We start from the raw sequence: 24,764 nt of genomic DNA on the forward strand, positions 1-24,764 counted from the left end.
TAATTTTTCTTAATCAACTTATTTTCTTAGCAATAAAATTTATATATATTTCCCAAAACTGATGAATAGTATATATTGGGGAAAGCAAAAATCAAATTTTTAATATAAATTTATGGGCAATTTTTGACCGACCAAATTCATCGGTAATTTGAACGGACCAAAATTAATTAACATGGCTAATTTTTCTTAATCAACTTATTTCGTTAGCAATAAAATTAATTAAAAGGCTAATTTTCCTCATAAGATTCTGTGTAGGCCTAATAAGATTAAATAACGTGGTACTAGGCCCAATTGTTTGAGCCCATAAGATTATATATATTTTCCATGTCCTCAATCTTTTTACATTTCACAAATGTCGCTTCTAATTTATAATCAGTTGACTAATTAACCCCAAAAAAAAACCTGCAAAAGAAAACAAAAGGTGTCAATCCAGTATAGAATATTATATAATGTACGTGTTTGCAATCGGTGTCGGTGACTCGGTGGGAAATGTGTTTTAATAACTCTCTACTGGAGGTGAATCTATTTTCATTGATTCATCGATTGTGGAGATTCACTCTCAAGTTCAGAGAAGGAATCTGATCATGGTCTCACCTCTCCTATTGAAGATATTCAGGTCTCTATTTCTAACTTGGGAGAACCTAGCCTTAGTTTGTGCAGTGAACCGTTGAGAATGTTTTTGAGGCATGGCCATGTGAAATTGTGTGGGGAAATCAGGAACAGAAACTATGCACACAAGGTGTTTGATGGATTGTTCCTTAGAAGCCCATAGACTTCAGCGAAAGAAGAAGAAACTGAGTTTGTCTCTCAAGTCATGGAAATTTTTTAAGTTTAAAAACATGACTGACTATGTCAAGCAATAGATCACAAATGGATCATAACATTGGTTTTAGTGAGAAAGAAGAGAACATTTCAGAACCTGAGAGTGGACAAACAAAGCTCACATGTCAAGATCACATGGAGGCATGAAGCACATGTTCTTGTGTGAAAGGGAATCCGAGGACAGTTTCCAAAATATTTCTATTAGAGACATATTGTTGTGGATACAATGCTCCAAGCTTTGTTCTCAACGGGGGAAGTAATGAGGATCAAGCTGCTGCCTTTCTCCATGAGTTTCAATCTGCATCATCTATATTGTGTTTCGCCTTGTCGATAGATACAACACGTCAGCTGCAGAATGTCAATTCTGTAATTTGCATAATCCAATGGCCACGACATTGTCTTGTCCATGTGACAAACAAAGTTGATTCTCATGGGTGGTATCGTTGGAGAAGCAAAGTTGAGACATTGCAGAGAATTTCACAACTCATAAGGTGGGTCTTGGTGCATTTTCATTCCAGCGAAAGGGGTCAGTTTCTTGGGATTCAATATTAGACCTTTAGTTGTTGGAGCTCATGGTTCCCACTAGTAGTGATCAGACGTGGAAGTATTCTAAGTTTTGGAGATTCTAGTTTAAATGTGGAGTAGTAGCAAGAGAGAAAATCACCAGCAATGGGATATTTAAACAGAGGGGATAAAGAATTCTTGTGTGAAGTGATGATAAACCAGGATTTAAGAAGAATACATCAGTTTCGGTGTGGAGATGTGATGTTAAACTTGAAGAACAACTACACTTGGGTTTCAGATTTGTGGAGGAGCAAGTTGTGCAAAAATTGGTGGTTTAAATTGAAAGATATCTGCAGGAATAGAGCTCTGGTTTCACAAGGAAGTAAGCAAAAGGAGGTTACGGTGGAGTTTCAGTTTTTGCATAACACACACCCTGCAGTTTCTCCAATCTGCAGAAGTCACAAAGAAAACATGTTGTTTTTGATACATGTATCAAGCTTGTTCTCAACGAGGGAAGTAATGAGGAGACTGACACATGTTTGGGGAATGGGACGTTGAGGTTTCACCAATCACATGACTTTTACTCATCACATTTGTGTAACACTATCAGCGGGACAGTCCTCTTCTGGTCCTTGTACCTCGTTTGCTCGAGGTACGACTGGTCTTTGTGCGCTCCATAACAGTCGGGTTCAGGATAACCGGGTCCATGGAGGAATGACTGTAACTTCCAAGAGCCAAGAACCGAGAGAGTAAGCAGCAGCGAAACAGAGAACGAGGAGGAGTTCAGCGGTTCACAAGAACATGAACATCGATACAATGAAAGCAAGAAGTGCTACAGGATCTCCAGAGACTGATGTTGATCTCAATGATTATGAAGCAGGATTGGGGTAAGCTCCAGAAGGAAGAGTCCATGGTGGAAGTTTGATGATGGCGATGTTGGGCAGAGATGGTTGCTCTGGCTCTACCGATGGGCAGGTGCGGCCAAAGAGGTGGATGTAAGTTCTCTCTTCAGTTTGGTTCCAGTCTTCAATTCAACGCTGGTGGAGTATGTTGCCACCAGAGAGTGAAAAGGGGAGTCTGTTTATTCTAGTTTTAGGTTTGCTTAGAGAGTCGAAAAAGGATCCAAAGTCTGTGTCTTTGTGTCTTATTTGATATCATTGTCTTGTAGATATTAAATTAAGGGTCGAAGCAAAGGTTATTGTGATGGTGTGAATTATACAGTCTTTGTGATGATGATGATGATGATGATGATGGTAATAAAACTCATGTCTTTGTTTGCAAAATTGCAACTTCTCGCCTTAGGAAATGAAGAGGTTCTGAGTTCAGTTATCATATTTAGCATTAGACAATTGTGAATTTAGTTAATAGTTTGAAACACTCATGCATATAAATATATAATACGTAACAACTTTATTTAGAGATGATTCAAGTCATAGGGACATGACCCTAGAGGATACAATACTCACACTGTCACACATATATTGATATATATTTTGGGGGCGGGTTCAATTTATTTATTTCATCTTATATAAACTGTAGGTATAAAAGAGATGAACCCTCCTTCGATTATGGCATGGATTGATTTAACGGGCCGGTGCCATCATCTAAGACGCACTGGCAGGGCAACTGGGGCATCATTGCCACCAACACGGCGGGGACGGGAATGATAAGCTATTATCTCAATACGCCCCTCAAGGAGTTTGACTTCTTCAAGGTCTCTGAGCTCAAGGCCACTCTTTTCGTACTCCGTAGTGATGTCTATGAGGCAATTCAAGCCGCTGGGCTCGCCGTCAATAACTTTTGTAGTTGTTGCAATCAACTTATAGCCTTCATCAACGAATTCAGGTTTGACGAACCGTTGCTTCATGGTTTTCGTCTGGTGATCTACTGACTCAATTTCCATTTGAGTCCAGTGAGCAGATGGGTGAATGTCTAGCCAACAAAAACAATGAATATATTAGAGTTATGAACAAGTACAACATATATGAAATTATAAGAGTATGAGAGTTATATAAAATATACCTGTAAGTTTTCTATTAGACAAGCGAGTCGAATTGTCGACAAAACGGTCCCAGAATCGTTCTTGTGGGACGGAAAGCTTATACTGCATCTCACAAACTCGTCTCAGCGACATTTCTCTAGCTACTTACTTATCCTTGATGATGTTTGCCTTTAATTTTGTGAGGTTTATCAATGTAGCATGTCATGTATATATAGTCCAATAGTTGTGAAGAAAAAAGATTGCATTATTATTATTATTTTTGAGCAATTACCCAATTAATTATATTTTCCCACTTTACTTTTAATCATATATGTATGCCATTTCCCAAAATTTAACAATCTACCTATGGGCCATGTGCATTCTCTGCTTCACCTAATTAAGGCAATACTAGAATATAAAAATATGACGTGAGCGGACCAAATTCATCAGTAACTTGAACGGACCAAATTCATCAGTAACTTGAACGGACCAAAATTAATTAACATAACTAATTTTTCTTAATCAACTTATTTCCTTAGCAATAAAATTAATTAAATGGCTAATTCTTCTTATGTAAAGATTCTGTGTAGGCCTAATAAAATTAAATTAACGTGGTAGCAGGCCCAATTTTTTGAGCCCATAAGATTATATATATTTTCCATGTCCTCACCTCAATCTTTTTACATTTCACAATTGTCGCTTCTTATTTATAATCAGTTGACTAATTAACCCAAAAAAAAACCTACAAAAGAAAAAGAAAAAAAAAAGGTGTCAATCCAATATAGAATATACGTGTTTGCAGATTAAATAATATTGCAGTATGATAATCTATTTTTATTAAATAATAATTATATATACAACTCTAAGAAGACAAATGCAAATAACCTGCACCTGCTCCTAAAACAAACAATTAAAAGAAAAAAAAAAACAAATAAAGAACCTGCTCTCTTAATCTTGTGTTCCGCGTAAGAAAAGACCCACACACACACCACACCCTTTAATTGTAAACTTGATAATATTGACTTTTTAATAATATTTGAAAAAACGACTCACCTAAGACCACATTCATCGTATTTTATTAATTCTTTCATAACTTAATCATATCACTATATACTCTTTAGACATGCAAGAACACAATAAGCTTGACAGAGATCATGAGCTCTCGCCTCTCGGTGTCGGTGAGAATGTGTTTTGCTCTCTACTCATGAACCACATTTTAGTAATGGGTCCACTTTGGGCTTTCTTTTTTAACTCGTTAATCATAATAAAGTCATTTGTCGGCAAATTATTTTCACGTCAGCTACATAATTCCTTAATTGTATACAAAATTTTCTTGAATGTAAGAGTGATCACAAGCGCTCAAGCAGTTTGTGATCAATTGCATGAGTACAAAAATGATTATTAAAGAAGAGATTGTTAAAAGAACAGTCTCAAGAGAAAGAGATGGTTCAAGTGCGCGTTGGTATTTCGAGTGTTGCTGCTTATTGTACTCTCGTACTGTTACATTACACCTCTAGAAAAGAAAATCATAGACAAATTTTGAGCAGGTGGGTAAATATTGAATAGCTGTGCACTTAGTTTAGTTTAGAACCACAAAATATTGTAAAAATTTCATAACAGAATGACACTGTTTCAACTTTAGTGACAATCTATTCTTTCAATAGTAAAAGAAAACAAATAATAACAGTTTAGTTGGTGAGAGAGGGATTTGGTGGGTGACGTGGTCTGTCAATTTCCTCTAACAAAAGAGTATTGACTTACATGAAAGATTGTCTATGTTAGTAGTCAACAGTAAAAAAATCCACCGTTGGATCATCAATGATCACAAATGATTTGCGACATATTTAATGCATATTGTCTAATCTTTTCTTCACTTTCCACTACCCAAAAAAGAAACAGCCTAAAAGACTCTAAGCTGAATGAAGAACAAGTAAGTAAAGACACATAGAAGAGAAACACACAGAAATGAGAGAAGCAAAGGAAGAAGAGAAGGCGAAGCTGGCACTTGTGTTAGCTGCAAAGTCAAGATCATTGTTGTACACTTCGTCGCCTGCAAGTCCACGTGTGTTTGCTTCTCCGATTCACACTCTTGCCTCTGTTCCGTTTTGCTGGGAAGACCAACCAGGCAAGCCCAAGAACCCTCTCCGTCCTCTTTCTTACCCCAAGTGTCTTGATTTGCCTCCTCGTTTGCTCCTTCCTGGTGAGTTTACGCACATGCCCTTGCCCGAGAGGAAACATGGTCCCTTCCGGTTCTTGCGGAGGAAAGGGAGAGGGGGTGTTGTTGTCAGGGATAATTATGCCTTTCTGTCGGAGAGTCAGAGAGCAGGAGAGATCAACGAGAACAACATGAAGATCATGAAGTTTAACAGATCAGGGAGTTACCATGGTGGTGGCTCTGTTAAAGGATCTCACTTTTGGGTAAAATATTTGTGTTTGTCAGCTCATTCTTCGTGACTTGGTCTTGACTTTTTACTCACTCAAATGGGTTTGGTTGGGGAAATGTAGGGAAGTTTATGCAAGGGACTGAAGCTAGCAATGCCATGGAGGAACAAGAAGCTTAGAAGTGAAAGTGTTTGAGCCTGTTGTCAAATTGCATTACAAGACACATCATACCATCTTTCTATTTATCTGTTGAGGGATCAAAGATGATGTAAAAGAGAGCTATTAAGCGTGTATGTAAGATTTATTATAATGAGAAACTAATATATGTGTGATGTGTATATATACTAATAATGTTAAGACTCATGAGCCATGGCAAGAAAAAAAGGTTCAAGCTTTTTCAATTTGTCATTAAGAAATGAATACATCTGATCGATCAAGTGATGAACAAGAGTGAGTGTAAACACATACACATGCCTTTATATAAGTTTCAGAACAAAAACATGAGTCTGCCTTATTTCATTTTGCGAATAAAAGAGTTAAAAGACAAAAAAAAAGGGAACATGGATAAAATCTGAATGTAAGAAAAACAGGGGAAAAATCATTGCTTGGCTTTTAACTCTGTTTCTTCCCTGTGACACCAGCAAATAACCTGCAAAAGCAAATTGGATCCGAGTTAATACTTGAAGCATTTGTTTGCCTATACAGACTATACATCAAAAGTGTTGAATCATTAAGCAATGGGGTTAATTAACTAGTCTATTTTATGTCCAATATGGTCTTTCACTTGAAAGAAAACATGATCATGACACTCTCAAAGTCATACATGAATCAAAGATGAAACTTTCAAATCACAAGAATATGAAGCAAGGTGAGGAAGAACAAAAACAATGAGATGATGTATAAGCTTAAATCACATTGCAAAAAGAAGAAGAAAAAAAGAAGAAGACAGAACTTGGCCACATCCAAACATACAGCAACAATATCAACGAACACAAACTATCATTAGAGATTAAATCAGTGAAGGATTTGAACCATCTGGTTCAAGTAACATAAAACCAAATTGCAACAGAGAGAGAGACATTAGTACTAAAGCTTACATCGGTAAGTGGGGGAGCTTTAACTTGTTTGGATGCCTCGAGTGAGTCTAGTATAGGCCTCACAACAGCAGGCAAAAATAGTCCTACGAAAATTGAAAAATAAAAACCATCCATCATCAAATAATGTATACAGACTTAACCTTTTGCTACTAAATCAGTGATTTACATCAAAGATAAATGAGTAATCAAAAACTAGGATTAGATCACAATCTAAAAACAAACTCTCTTTGACAAACCATAGATACTAAATGAAGCAAATCGTAACTAAGAAAGAGAATGCCATCGATTTTGCGATCTGCGTGTAAGCAGCAAAGGGGGGGGGGGGGGGCGATTTAGAAAGAAAGAGATTGAATTTTAGGGTTCGTACCAATACCGCCGATTAAGCAAGAAGCAGCAACGACTGGTTCCTGCGCTACGAACATCCTCAATTTCTCCATTACCGGCATATTTTCTCCTTTCGATTTCAGTCTCTTCCTCTTTTTGGATTACGTACGACCGAAGCTCGTCGTCTGTCTCTGATTCCGATTCGATTGATGATAGTTCCAGAGTAACCAACCATTTTCTCACCTGAGGATTCAATTATGGATTCTAGTCGGGTCGGGTCGGGTCACTGGGCCTGAATGTTCTAATTCAGCCCAACGAAAACTAAAGTAGAGTGAAAATTCTCTACATTTAACCTTTTCTCTTTCTGTTTTATTTAACCCAGCCAGCGGTAAAAATCTTAGAGTGAAAACTGATTCATACAAATGCAAGTCTTACAATTTTTACTAGAAGAATGTAAATATCTTTCAAATTTCAATAGATCCCCAAAACATGATCTATATATAAATGTACATGAAAGAGAGATCATATAGCTAAAAAAAAAAAAAAAAAAAAGTAATATATGCAGATTTTTACATGAAAGATACATACTTGCTTACATTACACGAAAGATAATTTCATATGATTTTCAAGAAAAAAATAAATAGATGAGAGAAGAAGCACAATATTAACAAAATTCTTACAACCAATTTACATTCTCATTAACCAAATCCAAAAGCTGCATTCGAAGCAAACCTTAAAAACTCTAATTCAAGACCATCAAAGCGCTATTCAGTGGGAAAAGATGATTTTTTTTTTTCTTTCTCAATTAAACCTCTCGAGGTCTCTCTGTCTCTTTTCTTTTATCTTCTCTTTATCTTTTGATCAGAACGATAACATCTGCATCCATCCAACAGTCCATCCAAGTAGCAAACCAGCACCAACAAGACTCATCCCCAAAGCTAAACTAACTGCATACTTTGCTCCATTCGGTTTACCACTTTTGCTTCTTCTCTTTCTCCCACCTTTTCTTGCTTTGCAATTGCTCCATGGGATGGAAACCTGTGGCTCGTTGCTCTTCTTGCTGTTGTTATTCTCAATCTTCTTGTTCTTTATTTGGAGGTAAAGTGCTTCAAGCTGAAGCAGTTGTAACCATTGCTTATACCCGAAAAGCTCTGATGCTTGCTTGAACAAGAGCTTCACCAAGTGCTCTTTCTCCGCACAAGCTTCCTTAGCCATGTTCTCCGCCTCCCTAGCTCGTGTTTGGGAATGCCTCAGCGCTTCTAGTAGCTCTGATTTGCTTAGATCAGACTCAGACGAAGCATCGGTTCTGTTCTTGCAGCTGTTTCCTCTGCTTGGCCCGTGCTCGTGGATGGTTTGTTGGTTAGAGACAGAGTAATCTCTGAATCCATCACGCGGACTACCATAATAAGAGCGTTTCATCTTCTGTGGTGTTGGAAGATCACAATTCTCAACGTAGTCTAGTGATCTTTGTGCAACCAAGGAAGCTAATTCATCTTTATCAGTAGTTCGCCACCACGGTCCAGCTTTCTCGTTTGAGAGAGGATTCCACGGTGAGCTCGGATCAAAAGCTGGCTCATTTAGCTTTTTCTCAGTGGACTCATCGTAGCCAAAACTTTCCCTTGTCTCCATCAACTCTATAAACTCTTGAAAGCTTTCGGAATTATAAGACTTCCCTTGTTTCTTCTCTCCACCTCCCAATTCAGGCTTCCTCTCAGGTAGGACTTGATTGTTGTTATTAACCTCAGCAGCATCCAGTGGCTTCTTATTCACCATCTGAAAGGGATGGTGAGGACTCCATAACCCGGTGTTGTGAGGTAAGAGATCAGGGAAATTGGGGTTTCGATGAAGAGGCATGAAACCTGCACAAGATGACTGATGATGTTGTGGTTCAAGAGAAGAAGGTCGAGAAGAAGAACCAGAGTCTTCGACTTGCTTAGTTGATGGAGCAGTTGAGGAAGAAGAAGACTGGCAATAAGTAAACTTGGGAGCTCGTTTAGCGTCTTCTTGGACAAAGCAACGGTTAACAGTTCTTTGCCAAACTGCTCTAGCTTCAGCTGCTGCCATTATTTCACCATAACTAAACTCTCTGAGAAACAAATTCAATTCAAGATCAAATGTGATTCAGAGAAAATCAGGGCAGATATAGCAAATATCCATATGAACCGTTTTGTTTTGATTCTAATAATAGTTTTTAAAGGAAGAATCTTTCTTTCTCTGATAGCCGACAAGATCGATCCATCACCAAAAAAAAAAAAAAGCTTTCCCTTTTTCATTTGCCCCCCAATAATAACAGAATCTGATGTTTTGCTTTAAGGTAAAATGAAGAATTAGTTCCTAATTTTTTTTTTTACAAGCAAACAAAAATCAGAGCCAGATTCTATTTGTCAAATTAAGCAAACTCATTTTTTTTTTTTAACTTACTTACCAACCAAATCATCGTACTTTGCAATAGAAATCAAATCCCATAAACTTCAACTATATTGTAAAACAGAGGAAGGATAAAACACACAGATCAAACCCGGTGAGACTCTAAGAATCGAAACTCGGACATGATGATCCAAATTGTCTGATTTTGGTGAAATAATTCATCAATAAAGACGACGAATCAATCACAGAGAGAACAACAATAAGTTTGCAGAAAATTCATAAAATAGATAAAAAAAAACTAACCAGAAGGGAGAGAAGAGTAACACCAAATGATATAAAGGGACGAACACACATAAACTGGTTAATCAATCTCGTGAAGATAAGAGTTTGTTCTGATCTTTTTTTTTTTTGTTTTCAATGAATTGTCAGAGAATTTTTGTTTGCTTTCGATTCAGCTTTTTTTTTTTTTTTTAATACTTCTGTTTTTTGTTTTTTGATGTTTTAGAATTTTTGTTTAATACTTTTGTTTTTTGTTTTTTAATACTTTTATTATTTCATCCGTTTCAAAATATAATATATTTTAACTAAAATACGCAGATTAAAAAATATTTATTTTTAACAAATTTAATCAATTAAAAATAATACTGTATAATATAAAATACTAAACTAATCTAAAAGTTCATTATATATTATTAAACAAAAAATTTTTCTAAAACATCTTATATTTTAAAACGGAAGAAGTATTTGTTTTCTCTTTTCTTCCTTCTGTCATTCAACACGCAATCTTCCTTAAACGACAACGTTTTTGGGAGGACCCATAGTGTTATTGTTATTGGAGTCTTCGAGTCCACAGATTTACCCATAGATTTCACACAGACAGCCGTTCGATTAGATATTTATTACACGTGCCCTGAAACAGTAAGATCTGTTTTTGTACGGATAAGACCTTTTTATTGGGAGGGAACTCTTAACTTTCCACTGTACGCGCTACGCGCTAAAATAGATTACGTCAAATACCCATTAATTTTACGATTTTGTATTTCTTTTTTCACCTTATCGATTAATCTTTAATCCAAGTGTCATTCAGATTTTCTACAACATTGATTACTTTTTACGTTTTAATTCCAAGGTAGTCTCAGTTGCCATCAATAAGCTTGATGATCATAAATTCAAGTTCTTTTTATTTTTTCTCCATGTCAATTTGAATTTGGTTTAATATATAGATTTGAAAATTAGGTAGAGAGGATGTAAATAGTGCCATCGCCTAGGAATTGAGCGTTAGGTGAAAGCATATTAATGTCTCTTCAGGTCGTAAGTCATTATGGTTATATTGTCCGTCTCTCTACACTATTCACCTATTGATACCTGATGAGACAATTTTACTAAGTGATTCATATATATACTCTCAAGGTAAGAAGATTTTGGTATCTATTTTTTTTTTCTTATGTATAATTGTTTAAACCTGATTATCTTGCAAGGAAACGATAAATCCAAAAGATTTGAGATTGTTTAAAGTGTTGTGCTTCACCAGTGTCCCACACACAGATTAAAATGTTGTATACTAACTAATAAGGTGCTCTATTTATATATGTATAATATAGCATAACTCTATGCCAGTACTGATCATCTATTGTATATTTGTATGTAACAAACAATCGTCGAAACTGACCCCATTTTTATTCTAATACTAATATGCTTTATATATGTCACCACTAACATATTCAGTCATAATTAAGGCCATATACTACTAATATACACAACTAACGTCGTTAGAATAATATTTAGTGAAAGGGACCCTTACCTTGTAACTTAACATTATTAGGAATAGAGTACTTTACTTGCTAATGGGTTTAATCAAAGATTTGATGATTCATATCATTTCGTCTGCGGCACAAATTATGGCGCAGTTTATTATAAAGATTCCACTACGTAATACGATTGTGCCAGGAGGTTCTTACCAGTCCAAGATTTCATAATCATCTTATTAAACTGTCTCGAGCTAATACAAACCTAACCAATGTAAATCTTGAGATAGGTATATTCGGTTCTATTGCACCACACTTTATTATTCCAATTCAATTAGAATCAGTCCGATCAAACCGGTCAAAATACGATGCAACAAAGTCAAAGATAAAATAGATGATATTGAAGTCAAGTCAAAGATAAATTTAAGAATCTGGATTAAGGTCAACTCAAGATTCCACTGCTTCATAATCCTTAATATATATGCGCGTGCTATGTATATACCAAAAATTAAACCATATGGAAAACACAATTACATCACAAAAAAATCACAAGAAGAGCTATAACTCATTTTCTCGGCTGTAAAACTTTCCCCGAAAATGTTACTTTTATTTACCATCGTCATAGGAATCTCTGAGGCTGACGAACTTCACCGTGCCATCACCACCGCACGTTATAAATCCATTCGGACAAACTTGTATGTCAGTCACCCCAGCCTACACCAAAATTTTTAACATAAACGCAAACTTGAATAATGATACAAACTCAGACCAATTTATAGTATTAAATTCAGTTTACTAAAAAAACAAATCTAAGATGAAAGGATTAAGCTGTAGTTGGTTGGTTACTAACCCGGATGATTCCACCGTAGCCTCTAGAGTTTGGCTGCAGAAAAGTGTGTCTTTCGTGTAGTTTCGGCCAATGATGTATCAACTTTGCTGCTTTCGCATCCCACAGTTTAACTTCTCCATCTTTGCTTCCCGTCAAAAACAGACTTGTGTGAGGGATTGTCGATATTTTCGTCACACTCCCTAAAATTTGAATCAATGTCAATGAAAGTTCGAGAACCACTTTCAGTTTTAATCAGAATATCAGGTGAATATAGGGTTTAAGGGTGTGCACCTAAGTGAGCCTTTGGTATATACCAAAGCATGCCATTCTTGTTTTGATCTCCATCAGTCGACGATCTTCCGTCAGGGTTCCTTTGCTTCTTCATCTTTCCGGTTGCAATATACCGGAAATCGTGCAAACCAACATCACCGTTTTTGCCACCAGTCACAATCATAGGAGAAATTGAGCCACTACCAATGTCATTATCGAATACTGAGATAGAGCGTGCACCACCTTCATGAAAGAAAAGGGACAAAAAGCAAACAAACTTGTTACGAGTTATGATTATGGGAAAATGATATTAATGGTGAACACATCCCCAATTTACAATTGGAAGAGACCTTCATGACAATTGATAGATGCCTGGGAGGTTGAAGGCGGAGCTAGAGTATCCCATACAACGACGTTTGCACCACTTGAGCTATATCCTGAGGCTGCAACAATGGATCCACTCGAACTAATATATTCTACATCTCTGCAATCATAATAACAGAAACGGCATAGCTGAAGCTAACGTTCTCATAAGAACATGAAACAGAGAAAAGAAATGGTAATTTTCATGAATGAGAGAAATAATTCCAAACTTTAGTTTTTAGCATATTAGTGAACAAGAAGTTAAAGATCAAAAAACGTACGATGCATGGCCATTGAAGCAAAGAGATGACTCAACAGGATGGATATTGCTTCTTCCTCCAACTTCTGATTGCCAAGTGCATACAGTTCCATCCAGTGCAGCGCTAGCAAATCGGTGTCCGCATGGACCGAATTGCACCGCTGATATTGACGCCAAAGCATATGGTGGAGGAACATTTGCAGCAGGCAGAACACCATAAGTTGCAGTGGCTCTGTCTTTTCCAAACTGCAAGATGTAAGGTTGCATTATAAAACCCACAAGGATATATACGAAATGTCATATCAATTACTTTTCACTCCTAAGACAATGAGTACATGAAAGAATCACATTGGGTCCACAAATCAATAGACGCTCACAAAAGTTACAGGAAATGTCATATCATTTTCTCCTCACTCCTAAAACAGATGGTGCAAGTGTTTAGGCCCATACCTCCCACAAGTAAATGTGTGTGTTGCTCGAGCCAACCAAGAAGAGAGACAATGTTGGGTGACTGGAGAATGCTCTCGTAATAACAGTTTCAACTGTTGGAGGAGGATCAATAAACTGTTCAAATTCTTCTTGAGTTTCCCAACCTAGACCAGAGACTCCTAAGCCCGTGTAACCCGGAACTCTGTGATTTTTCCCACGCTTGGAAAGAGAAACAACTCCAACAGTGGCCCCGCCTAACCCAAGGTGTGCTCCTTTCTTGTCCCCAAGACCAACACCAAGTGAGACACATGTTGGAACTGGAGTTGACTCAGAGTTAGCCCAACCGTTATGTGGCCAGTCAGCATTTGACCAGATATAGTCTGACTGGTTTGTGCAGGAACCACCATCTTCTAGGTTAAAGAAAATTATGCCCTGCATGTCACAGAATGCACATTTAGGGATGTGTTTATGTCTGATGCCACAATACCACTAAACATAAGAAACACTGCAACAACTAAATAACAACAGATAGACACTTCATCTGAAACCTTATCTCGAGATACTGATGCAGGAATCAGGATACAGAAAAAAGATAAATGGAGGTTTTCCAGGATTCAGAATCATCTTTGCATAGTCAAAGTTTCGGTACGTAGCATATGGCAAGTTACAACGACTTATGAAATTCACAAGAAAGTAGAGATAGAACAAGTGCTAAAGGCAAACTATGACAATAACTGACCTTGCGGTTGCTAGCTAATGCAGCTTGCCGATGGTTGATGGCATTGATACAAAGGGCCTGTTAGAAAGATAAGAATACTCGATCACAAAAGATAAAGTTTCAACAATATCAGTAACTTGTTAGTCAGTGTAAGAAAGAGAATTACCTCTATAAGCTCCCCGGTCCTCTTATGGATTTCTTTGGGGTTCTGGAAAGCAGAGTTTTCACTGGCAGTTATTGCAGCTTTCTGTGAAGAATTTGAAGCGTGGCTTGCAAGAGAAGCCACATCATTACTACTCCGACCATCTTGATTGCATGGCATGTCGAGCCCATTCTTCCTGGTAACTTCTCTGTACATATCGCTCCAATCTTCCAGTGGTTTGGATTTTGACCACTCAGATATGTCAAAATTTTCTAGCAAGAAAGCTTCGTACAGTAAATGAGGATCGACACAAAGATTCCAGAACCTCACAGTAACAGCTAGGTCGCCGTTGTCTTCATTCTCTATACGTGCATCTGGGATATCCCGATTACGAAAATTTGCTTGTGATTTCCCACATTCGAGCAGCCATAACAAGGTAGGAACCTGAATTCTCTTCTCTATTTTCTGTTTCAAGACCAATACTAGTTGTTTGACATGATAGGAAGAGAGTTGATCAAGGGTGTTAATCAGTGTTTTTCCCAGAACAGACATTATCTTCTCTGTTACGCCTACAATGTCATCACTGGAGTCCAACGATGCCTGAGCATCAAAATTTTCAGAGGAACCACTATTCGGGATACCACCATCTACATTGATCGAAACAGATACCAGCTTATGTTTCACAAAGTCTGAAACATGCTTCCAGAAACATGCTTGTGTTACAAGAAGTCTTTCATCTTCTGGAATTGAGTACACTGGATAGCCAATTTCGTTATTCCCAACATCTCTGCTGACCTTAGAATTAACCTCTACATCTGATGCATCTGGAACACTAACAGAGGCTTCATGGTGGTATACTCTCTTCACGCTATCCATGTCAACCTCATAAGACATATGCCCATGAAAATATGCTATCGTAAGGGGCTGAACCATTCGAAAGAGACAATATACATCTCCCAGAACCCAAGCTATTGCAAGTCTCGAGCAATATTCGACTAAATCAAGAACAACTGTGAGTCTTGTTTCCAGGTCTACCACAGAGGAGCCCAAGCACAGCCTTATAGATGTTCTTAAACTAGAGAACGATTCCAGAATTCCCTGAAAGTGAAATCGCAAAGCATTGGACCACTTTGGTTCAGGACCAGATGACACCTTGTTTTCCTGAAAGCATGGCATTGAGTGTAAGCAAGTGACACTGCACGCAGCAATGATACGTGCTAATTCAAATGATTTCTCTTCAGTCGCTTTTAGAATCAATTTAGGGAAAGCTGAATATTGGATGAGATCTTCATCTGTGTGAGATTTGTCGTCTGAGAGTCCTGAGGAACTATTTTCCTGAAATATATTGTGTCCCATGGATAGTAACCCACGGTTGTATGCTGACAAAATAATCTGCCAATAGAAAACAAAGAATTAGATTACACATGGCAATCAAAGTTCTGCGTTGTCAAATTTGACTAACCGTGAAATTTAATATGATGTGCAAGTAATAGTAGTGGAAACCACATACCATTTCACGTAGGTAAGATGAAGACAGGGAAAATCTTTGGTAAAATTGCTCCAAAGCTGTTTGGAGCTTATGCTGAAATCGTGAGAGTTTCTCACACAAAACAATTTCAGAATTCATTAACGGTGCAGTTGCTTCCCGTAAGAGCCTTGAGAGGAACTGGACCGCTAAACCCAATTTAAAATGAGTGTCCATAGTAGATGAAATACCGCTTGATAGCCAATTCGACGAATGAGGAACAGAATGCTCAAGAACATCTTCTGGTGTACGCAACTGACCGTTACTTGGAACGCCAGTCTGATGATGGGTACCACCATGACCAATGGCAGATGTTGAAAGACATTCTAACGCCTCGAGCTAACAATTTTCAAAAGAAGATTAATTCAAATTTGACCGCACGGACAACCAAACTCCGTCTCAGAAACAATAAATACATCAAATTCTACAGGATATATTCCACCATGAAATCTTTAAAATGCAGATAAGAAAAATATTTTGATGCTAAAACGACTTATTAAAAAAGATAGTCCCTTCCCTATAAAGTTTTTCTTAGCTTTCAACATGGTGCTTTGGTGGAAACATGTAAATTATGGAAGAAGTAATCTAAATCCTATGTCATTTACAAGCACACAGCATGTTCTAGTTTCTTATATAACTTACCGGGAGCCCACATCTGCTGAAGGCGGTAGCAGCCATCAAGGTTGCCCATCTACTAAGAGTTGAAGCACTTTTTTCCCCCAGTGCGTTCTTCACACTATTTTTGGTTGCCAACATGAGGCAGTAAAGGCCAATACTAGGATCCACAAACGAGATGTGATTTGAAGAAACGGTGGAGCTCCGAGTAACAGGGTTCCCTAAACATCCAGCCACAGCAAGAATTGACTGGTGGTACTCTCCTAATTGCCACTGTATAAACCAGGGACAGCTTCATAGTCATAATTTGTAACACCAAGCAAGAAAGGTATTTGACAAGATAACAATATTTGCAAACAATCGTAATCACCTTAAGAATGCTTGATAGCCAAAAATCTCCTCTTTGAACAGCAGATGGAAGTATATATTTATTTATAAGATTATTTTCCAGGGCCCCACCTTGCCCATCAACAAGCCGGCAAATTACGAGAGCAAGCTGCTCGTCCTGAAGATTTTTCACACAAACATTTATTGCAGATGAAGCTTCACCTCCAAGGAGAAAGAAACCCATCGCCAGCTCCAGTTGGTGTTTACCCATTAGCACATATGCATTTTTCAAGGCTGCTGCCTTATTTTTCTCCTCCTGTAAAAATAGATGCACTCAAATTAGGAGACATGTCACTCAATGATATCCTAGATGCCAGAAGTCGTACATACAAAAAAGGTGAAAAAGAACCTATCATCCCAATAAGAATATGGTTTGTACCAAATACCTGAAAATTGCGTGAAAGAAAAACCACCAAGGGTTTATCTTTCTCATCTTTGCTTAATTTGAAAAGACCAGCTAAAACTTGAACTCTATTTAAAGCTATATAGAGAAGCGCACAATCTCTAGGATTCTTTTTCTTCAGGTATTGCTGTCGGGCCAGTTTCTCCATCTACAGAAAGGAAATAGCATCAAATTTAGTGGTGCACATCAATTTCTTTTACGTTCTGTTTGTTGGTATCGAGAAAATTATTAAAGAAAGAAAAGCAAGCATAAATAGAAGGTGTATTAATACAAGGATACTTGCATAGCTACTTTGGACCAAGTCTTAAATTTCAAACTTACTCGTAAACGCAGTTGTGCTACATTTGAATACCAAAAGCCAAAACCCAGTGATCGCATTTGTTGCCATGATGATTCATTGGGTAAAAGAGAACCAGATAAATTTTCTTTGGACTCTGAGTGAAAAGCCCATCCTATCATACTAGAGTCAACATCCAACTCTTCCAAAGATGATGTTTCCCCAGAACTTCGAGCTAAGAATAGCTGTTTAAACCTAAGTGAGACCCAAAATCTACACAGCAGAAAGAATACAAAATTTCATGAATACCAATCAGAAAACGGAGAAAACAAACATACTTGATGGAATATATTCTTTGAATACTCTATATTTAATTGGTCCTTCGCAAAAAAAAAAATTAAGAAAATCGAAGAATTATTGTACCTTCTCCCAGCTTCATCAAGACTTGCATAGACAGATGTAGAATGTGGGTTACTTATTTCACAAAGAAGGTCAACAATTGCAAAATATTGCAATTTTTCTATCCTGGAAATATTTCCTTCATCTGATAACTTCTTCAGCTGCTCGCAGAAGCCACTAAATGGCAAGTCTGTTGCAGGTGAACTGTAACTACTGTTGGGACTATAAGATTCCATATTAAAGAAACCAGATGACTGCAACCCTGACTGAGACTGTGAATTCTGTATCACTGAACCAGATGTCCCACCCCATTGGAAATCCTTACGATTTGGGCCATTGGAGAGAGACCCTTCATAATATATTGACAAAAGGACATCTGGACAAAGAACTGACTTTACAGCACCCTTCTCGGAGGCATCACTCGAACTGTTATATTCAGCAAGATGCCTTAGAGCTGCACTTGCTCGTTTCCAATTGCCTGAACACATCAGAGTTAACAATCTTTAGCTAAGGTGAAATTAACCGCATGACACAGGTTATGCTCCTGCACGAAGGAAAAATAACAAAGGAAAGCTAAATAAAAGCTAAACAGCTTAGTTTCAGAACTGATTGAAGAAGGGGGAAACAGAAAACATTTGCAGCATTCACCTGAACGTATAGCTACAAGGAGGGCTTGAGGGTGATAAAGTGGTAAGGCACCTCCTAACTTCTGCACTATATGTCCCATGCTTGTAATGTCATTAATAGTATCTGAACCATATGCGGTCCCAATCAACGACATACTTTTGACTTGCCCGTCATCAGTTGCATTACTAGTTGAAAGTTGAGGAATACATCCTCTGCTAATAGATGCAGTATCAGGTTCTTTAATATCATTAGTACGAGAATTAGATAACAATTCAGAGTCTCTGCCTTCTTCTGTAGCATAAACTAGGTTGGGAAGATTGGCTGAAAATATGTGTGGATAGTCATTGATCCTTCGCTTCTCATCAACAACAGCCAGCCATTGACCATGTAGACTAATATAATCATTATGAACAAGGCAAGTCTTCGCTATGGATCCCCACCATAAATCATGTATACCAGAAAAAGTACGAGTAACAGCGAAGCATTGCCAAATCTGTGCCTCTGAAGAAAAATCAGAGACCGGTAAATTGGTACTTTTGCAGGGTTGCCGAGCAATACCATACACCCGCATCTCCTTCTCTGTGCAAACTCCAAGCAATAGCTGATCATTACCCGTAGTTGACCATCTTACAGCAACAACCTCTGCATCAAAATGTGACGTATGCTCTAGTATGAAAACCCCTGAATCTACAAGGTGTCTAATCTCCCATATACTAATTGTGCAGACAGCTTTTGAATGATTCTCTGTACAGACGGCTGCTATCTTGTGTCCCGAATCAGTCAGAGATATAGCACTGACAGGATTTTGGCCAATGGTAAGCATGCCAACAAGCTCCCACGGAAGGGAAGGTGTTGAACTTTCCTGTAAACTACTTCTCCAAAGTTTTAAAGAGCCATCAGCTTGACCAGTTGCCATAGTATAACCTTGACTTTCACTGTTCACGTCATTCTCTAGAGCCCTACCACTTTTGACCACAGCAAAACTCGTAACTTCATTGTCACGGTGAGATTCAGGTATTTCTGAAGAGCATGATCTAACAGCAATGCAATTCGTCTTACCAGCAAAATTATCTTTGAATAACCACTTTCCTAATCCAATACTATCAAAATCATGAAAATGACAATCGCAGGTACTTCCTGCTACATCAAAATGATGCAAGGTTACACTCCATGACAGAGCATCAAACCGTTTTTCTTTCATCCATACACTCAGTAGCAAAAATCTGTTACTTTTGAATGTCTTTCCACAAGAATTAGATAGAGTTCTTGCAAATATACTGGTCGGACCACTCTGCAAAGGGCTCTTTACTGCAAACGGAATGGTACATATGTAATGGGTCAGATAACCATTATCATCTTTCCCACAATTCCTTACACTAAAGCAATCAACCCCTCCTACATGCCCCGCAAGTAGAAATCTCTCATCTTTCAATGACGAAGGTGCCCAGCATAAACATGTGTACTTTAATCTTAACTCTTGATTCTGTAGCCGTCCACAAGGTTTCCAAGAGGAAACTGAAATAGGATGGTCAATAGCATGGTTCAAATGAGCACTAGAGGACCAGATTATTATCAAACCATTAGAATCCAGGGAAGCAGTGTACCCTGCCTCACATATGAAAGGATCAAAGGCAACCTGTAGGATTTTCCCACCATGACCATCAAGATATAATAATTTTCCATTAATGCACTTCAATAAACTGGATTTCTTTGCGGATGGATCTTCTGGGTCATGTGATTTTATTGTGTGCAAGGAAGACCAATACACAGTATTCTGCCGAGACAAATAAATCGACGAGCAGATAAGTGGTGTGCTATAAAGGTTATTTCTCAATAGAGAAACTTTCTTCAGGGGTAATCGATCAGAAGAACCTATAGCATTTGCTAGAGAGAGTGATCCTGAACCGATTTCACGTGATTCTTCTCTCGCCCACAATGTTACTCGGGGAAACCTCATAGGAGAAACGTCATCAAGACAATGGACAGCCCACAGAGTAGCCAAATTTCCAGGGCCGTACCCTACCAACCACTCACACTTGCCAACTATTTCATGATCATATTTTTCCATGGAAAAATATTGATTAGTACCTTCAATGGTTTTCAATATACCCCCTGTACGAGTTCCCCAAAAAAGAAATATATCTCTGCCCAAAAAGCCATCCAAGACGTGATTTATCTCTATTACAGCTGCCACGCAAAATGATTTCTTATGATCAGACACATCTTTCATGCCCTTTCTTGTCTTTCCACCATCTACCTCAATCCATAACCTTACTGCCCCATCCAAGCAACATGTCATTAGCACATTCCTCAATGATTTCCCTATACCTATTGCAGACTGTTCTGCAGCCATCGGTCTCCACTGGATCATGGATATTCTCTGAGGATGAGGCAATTCGAATTTATGATATGATACTCCGTCACTATAATAGGCCAAGACAATTTTACCTGCCTTGTCACACTCAGCTGGAAACTTGCTCCAAGACGTTGCTGTCGCAAAAGGACCCTCAAACGACCAAGTGGAGGAAACCAGATCTTGAAGGTGATCCCCCGAGAACTTCCAAGCTATTTCCCAAGATTGGTTCCTTTTCTTCCACAGAACGATATCAGTTCCACCAACTATGATCCCATCTCCGGATCCTGTCCACTCAATCGCTTCAACTTTTGTGTCTTGCACCAATATGGAATTCTGACTCCAACAAAAAGAACCTGAATATGAGTAAAGACATACAATTTTAAGATATCCAAACTAAAGTCGTAGAAGAAGTATACATTGATATTCAAAATTAACAGAGGATTTTTCATTACTACTATACTAATTGAACCCAGAAGATGGATAGCAATGCTCTCTCGTAACCCAACAATGGCATCACAAACCAGACCACTTGCTCAGAGACTAAACCCCAGAGAATGAACAATAACAAGCTATATAGCGAGTCTTACCATTCAAATCAAGCGCGAATAGGTAGATATAGTTCCCAGAGCCAACAGCGAGCTCGCCAAGAGACGGCGTTACAGGAGACCAAGAAACGGAAGTAACTGGAGACGAAACATCGCCGGAAACCTCTAGAATCTGACGGAAAAATGGTGCGGTCGTGGAATCGTCGCCGCGGAGAGGAGAAGGTAGATGAGAGATAACGAGGAGAGTGGAAGCTCCGTAAGCAAGCCATGAGTAACCAGCGAAGTCGGGAAGCCAGTCGATAGAAGACTGAGATCGAGTCGGAGCCGGTGGAACGATCTCCGATCTGAGTTGCCGGAGAGGCAAATTATCGATCGGATCTGTGACCGGTGAGATCGCGTCGTGACTCGTCGTCGCCGGCATAATCACGGGTTTTAACGGAAACACACAAATCTTAGACCAAAACTATTTTATTTTCCGTTTGCTCTACACCCAGCAGAAGGAGGATCGTCGAACCTTCCTACTAGGCTAGAAGGTTCCAGTTCGAGACTGTATCTCGCTTAGGCCCACTTCTCACTTGGGCCTCCTTATTGTAAATTGTAATGTGAATTTCGGTTACAAAGCATCCACCGTATTCCACACAGTCTGCCGCCATATCTTTATCGCCGTCATAAGCCTCTTTGTCGAATAAAAAGCCCAATACGTTTTAAACATTAATCAAGTCCCAAATCGGGAATATGATAAACAGATACTAACCCATAACTCCTATAAATAAAAGTTAGTCCACTTTGCTTACAAAGCATCCACACAGTAGTGGACTTTTCTGAAGGCCCGACTGTTGGAAAGTACCAATGTTTTTTTAAAACGTTTTAGCGTTATTTTTTCTTCAGCTTTTTAAAACGTTTGTTTTTTCGGGTTTTTAAGCTTTTTTTTCAGTTTTTTTTTGTTTTTGTTTTTGTTTTGGTTTTGGTTTTTAAGTGTTGAATTTTAAATTTGCGTAAGCAAACCGGATACAACATCCGGTCCATATTTATTTGTGGTCTGTAAAAGGTGTTCTAGGTCCAACATGCATTATACATAACTTAAATTTAACTTTTTTGTTTTCCTGATTTTTTTTCCTTTTTTTTTTTTTGCTTTTGTTTTGGTTTTGAAGTGTTGAATTTTAAATTTGTGTAAGCAAACCGGATACAACATCCGGTCCATATTCTTTGTGGTCTGTAAGAGGTGTTCTAGGTCCAACATGCATTATACATAACTTTAATTTAACTTCTTCTTTTTTTTTAACCACACCTTTTTCTTAATTTTTTAAAAAACCTTTATATTCATGGTTATTTAAACTTTTAAAGTTTTAGGTTTTATAAATAATATTATGAACTTTGTAACGGTCGTGAATATAAAGGTTCATGAGAAATTACTTACATTATTACTACAAAAATCATAAAACCAATTCTACACTTGAAAAATTCATAAGCTTTTATATACCTTAAACGGCAGACGAAGAAGAAAAGCTGAACTGGAGAAGGAAAAAAGAAACTTAAAAATTCAAACGGCAACGTTTGATAAATATGGTGTAATGTTATACTTGTAAAATTAAAATACTAATGGGAAAAGAAAATAGTTATACATTGATTCTCGTAATCGAAAAGGATAAACTTTTTCATGGCATATATTATATAACATGGTGTTTTGCGTATCAGAACATTATTGTAAACGAATGAACAGATAGGCATCGATTACATATATAAAACATGTTTTTAGTCGTCATTTGGGAGAAATATGTTAAAACTCAACATTGTTAATCAGTCAAAACATAATTAACGACCGTCTTCATGCAAAGCAACGCATTTGAGTATGAAAAATATGAGTAGGGAGCCCAACGCATTTGAGTATGAAAAATATTCTCCCCTTCTGGATAAGCTCGCTTCAAAGTTCAAAGTTTGGGCAGTAAAATCTCTTTCCTTTGCGGGAAGAGCCCAACTGCTTTCATTAATCATCTATGCGACAATAAATTTTTGGATTTCAACCTTCATGCTTCCCAAAAACTGCATAAGGAAATTGAATCACTTTGCCAAAGGTTCATATGGTCAGGTAATATTGAAAACCACAGCAAAGCAAAAGTTGCTTGGTCTACAATTTGTCTACCAAAGAAAGAAGGAGGGTTAGGAATGCGAAGATTCTCTGTTTGGAACACCACTCTATGCCTGAGGTTAGTTTGGTTGCTTTTCTCAAACAGCGGGTCTCTTTGGGTGGCTTGGCAGCACCATCACCATAGGCTCGATGCCGGCAGTTTCTGGGAGATCAAAGAAAAGCAGAATGACTCTTGGCTGGAAAGCTTTACTTAAGCTTAGAAGCTTTGCAAAACGTTTCATCTCTTGCAACATTGGAAACGGTTCAACGGCTTGGTTCTGGTTTGATAATTGGACACCTTTGGGTCCCTTAATTGATTGTTTAGGTGCAGAGGGTCCTCACTGACTGAGAATTCCTCTGAACTCAAGAGTTCGAGATGCATGTAACATGGAGGGTTGGTTACTTGCAAACCCACGCTCAGATTTTGATGTTTCTCTGCAAATCTATCTATCGACTATTGATCTACCAAGTCACTCTACACTAGAAGACTCCTATGAGTGGGTGATAGATGGACAATCAACTCAAGAATTCTCTGCTAGCAAAACCTGGGAGGTCTTAAGACCACGAGATGTAGAGAAAGATTGGGCAGAGCTCGTGTGGTTCAAAGGATCAACGCCTAAACATGCCTTCAATTTCTGGATGACAAACCTGGATAGGCTTCCAACGATGGCAAGACTTGTTTCTTGGGGTTTACAAGTTTCGGACACCTGCTCCCTCTGTTCTGCAGCTGCAGAGACTAGAGATCATTTGTTCCTTCACTGCACGTTCACCCAAGCTATTTGGACATTGGGTCTGCAAAGACTAAGTCAGCAAAGCTCTCATTTCTCCACTTGGAGTTCACTCCTATCTTGGGCAAAAGGGAGAAGTCCTACTTCACCATCCACCCTTCGACTACTCTTAACTCAGACAATAGTCTATACTGTATGGAGAGAGAGGAACAATCGCGTTCACAACCATACAACCATACCGCCGCTCAATCTCTTCAAGGATATTGACCGCCAAATCATAAACACTATTGATGCCCGTAAGGGAAGGAGGAAGTTTAGGAATCTCTTCACATTGTGGTTCAAATAAGAGATCAAAATTTGTGCTTCTGAGTTTGAATCTTAGTTGATCCTTGTTTTTATTTTTTTTGTCAAGGACCAATCTGCACGTCTTATATCATTTGTAATACCGAATCTTTCGTATATATCATATTAACGATTTAGCAAAAAAAAAAAAATGAGTAGGTCAAAATTCGAAACAATCATCACGTTCCAATCTATAAAAAAAA

At 38.0% G+C, this 24,764-nt stretch overlaps 4 protein-coding genes, 1 long non-coding RNA gene and 1 pseudogene across 8 annotated transcripts; 2 read left to right on the forward strand and 4 right to left on the reverse strand.

Annotated features, from left to right (window-relative positions):
• Positions 1-2,713: 2,713 nt before the first annotated feature.
• LOC104783232 (uncharacterized) lies at positions 2,714-3,693 on the reverse strand. The gene is made up of 2 exons (XM_010508360.3): positions 3,349-3,693; positions 2,714-3,258 (listed from the first exon to the last, which is right to left on the reverse strand). Exons 1-2 carry the CDS (start codon positions 3,458-3,460, stop codon positions 2,927-2,929), a joined length of 444 nt encoding a protein of 147 aa, XP_010506662.1. The 5' UTR covers positions 3,461-3,693; the 3' UTR covers positions 2,714-2,926.
• Positions 3,694-5,020: 1,327 nt separating this feature from the next.
• Positions 5,021-6,134, forward strand: LOC104783235 (uncharacterized). Its single transcript, XM_010508363.3, has 2 exons — positions 5,021-5,725; positions 5,813-6,134. The coding sequence occupies exons 1-2, from the start codon at positions 5,273-5,275 to the stop codon at positions 5,882-5,884; spliced, it is 525 nt and encodes a 174-aa protein (XP_010506665.1). The 5' UTR covers positions 5,021-5,272; the 3' UTR covers positions 5,885-6,134.
• On the reverse strand, positions 6,074-7,431 carry LOC104783234 (uncharacterized). The gene is made up of 3 exons (XR_767217.3): positions 7,154-7,431; positions 6,787-6,869; positions 6,074-6,338 (listed from the first exon to the last, which is right to left on the reverse strand). It is a non-coding gene; the product is annotated as an uncharacterized LOC104783234 (long non-coding RNA).
• A 245-nt stretch (positions 7,432-7,676) lies between these two features.
• LOC104783236 (uncharacterized) lies at positions 7,677-9,996 on the reverse strand. Of its 2 annotated transcripts, none has more exons than XM_010508364.2 (2): positions 9,781-9,996; positions 7,677-9,196 (listed from the first exon to the last, which is right to left on the reverse strand). In XM_010508364.2, the coding sequence occupies exon 2, from the start codon at positions 9,172-9,174 to the stop codon at positions 7,972-7,974; it is 1,203 nt and encodes a 400-aa protein (XP_010506666.1). In that variant the 5' UTR covers positions 9,175-9,196; positions 9,781-9,996; the 3' UTR covers positions 7,677-7,971. The 2 variants fall into 2 exon arrangements, with proteins under 2 accessions (XP_010506666.1, XP_010506667.1); XM_010508365.2 differs by having other exon boundaries at positions 9,536-9,827.
• A 1,626-nt stretch (positions 9,997-11,622) lies between these two features.
• LOC104783237 (uncharacterized) lies at positions 11,623-21,886 on the reverse strand. 3 transcript variants are annotated; one of them, XM_010508366.3, is made up of 16 exons: positions 21,409-21,886; positions 18,487-21,174; positions 17,863-18,316; positions 17,484-17,712; positions 17,146-17,310; positions 16,743-17,015; positions 16,400-16,645; positions 15,743-16,096; positions 14,257-15,624; positions 14,112-14,168; positions 13,394-13,804; positions 12,966-13,189; positions 12,672-12,805; positions 12,343-12,564; positions 12,073-12,251; positions 11,623-11,936 (listed from the first exon to the last, which is right to left on the reverse strand). In XM_010508366.3, exons 1-16 carry the CDS (start codon positions 21,785-21,787, stop codon positions 11,829-11,831), a joined length of 7,491 nt encoding a protein of 2,496 aa, XP_010506668.2. In that variant the 5' UTR covers positions 21,788-21,886; the 3' UTR covers positions 11,623-11,828. The 3 variants fall into 3 exon arrangements, with proteins under 3 accessions (XP_010506668.2, XP_010506669.2, XP_087368229.1); XM_010508367.2 differs by having other exon boundaries at positions 18,487-21,154; positions 21,409-21,861; XM_087512103.1 differs by lacking the exon at positions 21,409-21,886 and having other exon boundaries at positions 17,863-18,382; positions 18,487-18,626.
• Positions 21,887-23,652: 1,766 nt separating this feature from the next.
• On the forward strand, positions 23,653-24,565 carry LOC147946414 (uncharacterized; annotated as a pseudogene).
• The last annotated feature ends 199 nt before the right edge of the window (positions 24,566-24,764 follow it).

Source organism: Camelina sativa, chromosome 4 (assembly GCF_030686135.1).
Source record: "Camelina sativa cultivar CO46 ecotype springtype chromosome 4, ASM3068613v1".
NCBI classification, from domain to species: domain Eukaryota; kingdom Viridiplantae; phylum Streptophyta; class Magnoliopsida; order Brassicales; family Brassicaceae; genus Camelina; species Camelina sativa.

Coding starts and splice junctions, on each gene's coding strand:
- LOC104783232 (XM_010508360.3), bottom strand. CDS start 3,460: ATGTCGCTGAGACGAGTTTGTGAGATGCAGTATAAGCTTTCCGTCCCA. Junction 3,259..3,348: donor GTCTAATAGAAAACTTACAG/GTATATTTTATA, acceptor TTTGTTGGCTAG/ACATTCACCCATCTGCTCAC.
- LOC104783235 (XM_010508363.3), top strand. CDS start 5,273: ATGAGAGAAGCAAAGGAAGAAGAGAAGGCGAAGCTGGCACTTGTGTTA. Junction 5,726..5,812: donor TTAAAGGATCTCACTTTTGG/GTAAAATATTTG, acceptor GGGGAAATGTAG/GGAAGTTTATGCAAGGGACT.
- LOC104783236 (XM_010508364.2), bottom strand. CDS start 9,174: ATGGCAGCAGCTGAAGCTAGAGCAGTTTGGCAAAGAACTGTTAACCGT.
- LOC104783237 (XM_010508366.3), bottom strand. CDS start 21,787: ATGCCGGCGACGACGAGTCACGACGCGATCTCACCGGTCACAGATCCG. Junction 16,097..16,399: donor TCAGCAGATGTGGGCTCCCG/GTAAGTTATATA, acceptor GAAAATTGTTAG/CTCGAGGCGTTAGAATGTCT. Junction 13,190..13,393: donor CACACATTTACTTGTGGGAG/GTATGGGCCTAA, acceptor TACATCTTGCAG/TTTGGAAAAGACAGAGCCAC.